At 36.0% G+C, this 5,234-nt stretch overlaps 1 protein-coding gene across 2 annotated transcripts; it reads right to left on the reverse strand.

The window, feature by feature from the left end:
* Positions 1-1,186: 1,186 nt before the first annotated feature.
* On the reverse strand, positions 1,187-4,224 carry LOC141640347 (uncharacterized). Of its 2 annotated transcripts, none has more exons than XM_074449156.1 (3): positions 3,824-4,224; positions 3,219-3,389; positions 1,187-1,885 (listed from the first exon to the last, which is right to left on the reverse strand). In XM_074449156.1, the coding sequence occupies exons 1-3, from the start codon at positions 3,873-3,875 to the stop codon at positions 1,737-1,739; spliced, it is 372 nt and encodes a 123-aa protein (XP_074305257.1). In that variant the 5' UTR covers positions 3,876-4,224; the 3' UTR covers positions 1,187-1,736. The 2 variants fall into 2 exon arrangements, with proteins under 2 accessions (XP_074305257.1, XP_074305256.1); XM_074449155.1 differs by having other exon boundaries at positions 3,210-3,389.
* Between the last annotated feature and the right edge of the window lie 1,010 nt (positions 4,225-5,234).

Raw genomic sequence — 5,234 nt, forward strand, 5'->3', positions numbered from 1 at the left:
CCATGTACACACCTGTTCCACATCTGATTTGATCTACTTTGCCCTACATGACATGGTTCAAACATTTTCTGGAAATTTTTTGGGTACTATGAGCTGTTTGTTAGACCGGTTTATTTTGTGTGACGAGTGTTCTCATATAAGCTGTAACATATATGAAATCAGATTGAAATATTTGCGTTCATACATGTTACCATATTATGATGCTAGAAACTGGTCACATTTAGGAAACAAGGTGATGACATTATTAGTTATCTATCAATGTCACCATTTGTAGTCATAAACTAAGTATTTTAACTTTAAGTTTCAGTGTAATGTTTGTTTTCTACCTGTGGACATGTGTCTTTCTGTTGTAAATATGGGATTCCTCTTAACAGTTATGATGCTCACTTCTAAAAATGTTGCTACCTTAAGTATGAATGTCACCATTTTTAAGTTGTCAACATACACCTTCATATCATGCAAATATGGTCACATGTGTACAAACCATAAGAATGTAACCATATTTAGGCTAATTGTCACCCTTCTTTTAGTTTTTAATACACATCACACAACATGCTCACATTGAGGACTCAATATTTTGAGATATGTCATTTTCACTATATTTTTTCATACTCAAATATTTATACTTATTTTTTGAAAAATGTTGGTACCTTAAGTATGAATGTCACCATCTTTAAGTTGTCAACATACACCTTCATATCATAGCAAATATGGTCACATGTGTACAAACCATAAGAATGTAACCATATTTAGGCTAATTGTCATCCTTCTTTTAGTTTTTAATACACATCACACAACATGCTCACATTTGAGGACTCAATATTTTGATATATGTCATTTTCACTAAATTTTTTCATACTCAAATATTTATACTCATTTTTTTCATACTCAAAAATTTTGAGGACTCAATATTTTGAGACATGTCATTTTCACTATATTTTTTCATACTCATTTTTTGAAAAAGTTTCCTTTCCCACCTTTCAAAAGTGGCTTTTTGTTGATCTATAAATGGCTATTCACCGTTGGATGTTACCATTATTTAACATGGTTACTGAACTGTTAACATGGGAACATCAATGACTATTACTGCTGACATATGTCATTGTTGGAAATCTGACCATCCTACGTTAGACATGCACCTATGTTTAACCGTTCCGAGTTGAACTTAACATGATAACAACCGCTGTTTATAACTTGCTGACTTTTATGGTCAGCATCAAAATGTTACTACTTTATACAATATTGTGACCATTTTTGTTCACATATGTCACAATGCCAAGGTTAACTTCAGTACGGGTAATACATACCCCAACAGTCTACACATAAGAGTTTGACAAAAGGACTATTTAACATCCCCTTCACCGAAGGGAAGGACCAAAAGTTGTGTCCTCAAAATACTACAACATTATCAGTTAACGACAGTTCCTTGTTAACGACCGCTGCAACTACTTCACTTCTTCTTACCCGCAGGCTTTTGATTAGGACGGTTCGGGGGACGGAGGACTTCCTTAGGGCAATTTGAAACGGGGACTGCTGGTTGACGGTCTCTAGCACGAGTGTACCTGAGCTCGTATGAGCGTGCTGGTGTCCGTCCAATGTCATCTATCCCCAAGTTAAAAGAGGGCGGGATAACCATGTTCTCCATAGCCTCGTCCACCTTGTTAAGCATGGCAATGAAGTCGGCATAGAAGGCGGGGTCGCTATCCAATTTTTGCGACAAGGTCTCTTCATCTGCTTCACCCGTTTCTCCTACCACTGCATTTTGCTGATGCCGACTCTGCTGAGACAGGGGAGGATCCGCACTCAATTCTTCTGCCATTTGACGATGCAAGCGTGACACCAAATGTTGGTTTCTCTTTGACCGGTACCATTTTAGTACACGCGCCTAGAAAAGGACAACTTTAGATTAGAAGGATATTGCACTAATTTAATGCCCATTTCATATACATATAAATTCAGAAATATCCAGACCTACATATCACTGCTTTGATGGTCAATTACAAAAATGTTACTTCCTTAAGTCAGAATGTCACCATTCTGAGTTCTCAACAGACACCTACATATTGCAGCTGTAATGGTTACATGTCAACATTTTGCAGATAAGAATTTCACATATACATTAACAGGGTCACATTTTACACATAACAACAATGTCCCCATTTTAACTGGTAAATGTGACCCTGTTAATGTTAGTTCAAATCACCAAAGTGGTCACATTTTGCAGATAAGAATTTAACATATACATTATCAGGGTCACATTTTACACATAACAATAATGTCACCATTTTAACGCTTAATGTAACCCTGTTAATGTTAGTTCAAATCACCAAACTGGTCACATTTTGCAGATGAGAATTTCACATATACATTAACAGGGTTACATTTTACACATAACAACAATGTCACCAATTTAACTGGTAAATGTGACCCACTTAATGTTGGTTCAAATCACCAAACTGATCACATTTTGCAGATAAGAATTTAACATATACATTAACAGGGTCACATTTTTCATATAACAACAATGTCACCATTTTAACGGTAAATGTGACCCTCTTAATGTTAGTTCAAATCATAAAACTGGTCACATTTTGCAGATAAGAATATCACATATACATTAACATGGTCACATTTTACACATAACAACAATGTCACCTATTTAACGATAAATGTGACCCACTTAATGTTGGTTCAAATCACCAAACTAGTCACAATTTGCAGATAAGAATTTCACATATACATGAACAGGGTCACATTTTACACATAATAACAATGTCACCATTTTAGCTAAAAAATGTGACCCTCTTAATGTTTGTTCAAATCACCAAACTCGTCACATTTCGCAGATAAGAATATCAGATATACATTAACAGGGTCACATTTTACACATAACAACAATGTCACCATTTTAACGGTAAATGTGACCCTGTTAATGTTAGTCCAAATCACCAAATGGGGCACAATTTGCAGAGAAGCATTTAACATATACATTAACAGGGTCACATTTTACACATAACAACAATGTCACCATTTTAACTGGTAAATGTGACCCTGTTAATGTTAGTTCATATCACCAAATTGGTTACATTTTGCAGCTAAGAATTTCAAATATACATTTACAAGGTCACATTTCTGCATAAATTGGTCATTAACAGGGTCACATTTAACAATTAAAGTGGTCACTTTTGCAGATCAAAATGGTCACATACATAGCTTACCATTTGCCGTGCTCCCCTCCTCACCACTGTCTTCTGTATCCTCTGAGATGTCTTCAGACGCATCACTATCTTCCCTTTCATCTGTTTCCATGGCCTCTCTAAATGAAACCCCTGTTTTCACCTTCTCTTTTCCCTTCTGCATCGTCTGCTTTCCTCTGGCTTTCTTCTCATCTGAACAATGACAGGTCTAATTAATTCATTTAACAAAAAAAAAAAACCAAAACCAATAACCCTAATCTCACCAAATCTGACAAAACTGACTACCATGACAATTTCTAGACAAAACCCAACTTCACCTGACATTATCGCATACTAAACAACACTAACAAAACCAGATCTGAAGTTTTTTTCCCCATTACACTAATGATACCATCCTTAATAACAAAACCTGATATGATTTTAAATACATTAATGATACCATCCTTTAGTAAATTCAAATGACCATGTTCAACAACTGCATTGCTTAGTTCTACTCATGCATGCACGGTTCATCAACAATTTTTAACAATAAAACCATTTTTTACCATTTCTTTAACAATAGAAACCATTTTTCTGACCAAACATTGAACAACAAACAACATTCAATAAATTTAATAATATCATACCTTCCATCGTTTTCTTTTGGGGTGTCCTCCTCGCCATTTGCTTCTTACCCATTGAATATTCAATTTTTGAAGAGATTTAGTGAAAAGGACGAAGCTGTTACACTAAGAAAATGAGTATTATTGTGATTATTGTGTTGTAGATGATAGGTGAGAGTGATGAGTGCGTTTACCGAGAGTGATGAGAGATGAGAGAAGAGAGAAGGTAAAGTTGAATTAATGTACTGACAATAGACGAAATATGGGGAGCTCCCCATTTCTTTATTATTTCTTTCTTTCATCTTTCCCAAGCAATATATTAAACAATAGCTTATTCAAACCCCACCAGTATCCACATTACTCTATTTGGTATCGATTTGGCCCGTCTTCACCTTGTGACGGATATACTCCGTCACAAGAGAGACTAATTGAAGTGGAATAGTGAAGCCCAAACAAGACACACGATTAAACAATAGAAAAGACATTCTCTGCTGCTTGCTTGGCTTCAAACTTGAAAGACGGAACATACATACACATACACTCACACTGACGCTTTATTATCTCTTCTTTTCAAAAGGGAACTCACTCACACTGTATACTGTATACTGTGTATATGATCTTCATCCCTAATTTAATCTCTACCACTCAATTCTCACTTCCATGTCTAGAGCGGAGGAACTATGGGAGAGGTTAGTAAGGGCTGCGTTACGGAGTGCCAGGCGGAGTGGTCTCGACGCTTTCGGCAGACATACCGCCGGTATCGCCGGAAATGTTCCGTCTTCTTTAGCTAATTCCAGAATTATTGATGATATTCTTCGTACTGCTGATGAAATTCAAGACCAAGATCCTAATGTCGCCCGAATACGTACGTCAATTCCCAATTCCTTAATTATTTTCTTCCTTTCACTTTGATTCTTATTCTTCTGTGTTTTAATTTAATTATTGTTTCTAGTTTGTGAGCACGCCTATGCCATGGCTCAGAATCTTGACCCTAACAGCGAAGGCCGTGGTGTTTTGCAGTTCAAGACTGGTTTGATGTCCGTCATCAAGGTTCAACCTTTATAAATCTATTCCTAGCTTTCACATGCTATTTCAACTCACCGGGATTACTGAATGAAACCAAACACTCATTATTCATTGGTTACGGATTGTGTTGCCATCAAGCAAAATGACTCACTAGAGTAGCTATACTTAATGCAATTATACTTGACACAACTTTCTATGTTTTGTTGCCAACTTCTCTGTTTTGGCCATCTTCAATAAATTCGACACAAAAAATTAGTCAGTGAAAAACTAGGATGCACAATATTTTACTTTCTCCAGTTGCGGATTATCTTTTGTTGCTTGATCAAAGTGTTCCACTATTTCGTCGTTCAAATAAATTGAATTTTTCTTATGCTTCTTTAGGCGATATTGTCCCTTAATGCTTTTCTCG

Source organism: Silene latifolia, unplaced genomic scaffold (genome assembly GCF_048544455.1).
Source record: "Silene latifolia isolate original U9 population unplaced genomic scaffold, ASM4854445v1 scaffold_761, whole genome shotgun sequence".
Classification (NCBI taxonomy): Eukaryota; Viridiplantae; Streptophyta; class Magnoliopsida; order Caryophyllales; family Caryophyllaceae; genus Silene; species Silene latifolia.

Excerpts from the sequence above, each read along its gene's own strand:
- LOC141640347 (XM_074449155.1), bottom strand. The coding sequence starts at position 3,875 with ATGGGTAAGAAGCAAATGGCGAGGAGGACACCCCAAAAGAAAACGATG. Across the intron at positions 3,390-3,823 it reads CCAAAAGAAAACGATGGAAG|ATGAGAAGAAAGCCAGAGGA; the intron begins GTATGATATTAT and ends GTCATTGTTCAG. Across the intron at positions 1,886-3,209 it reads CACGGCAAATGGTAAGCTAT|GCGCGTGTACTAAAATGGTA; the intron begins GTATGTGACCAT and ends GTCCTTTTCTAG.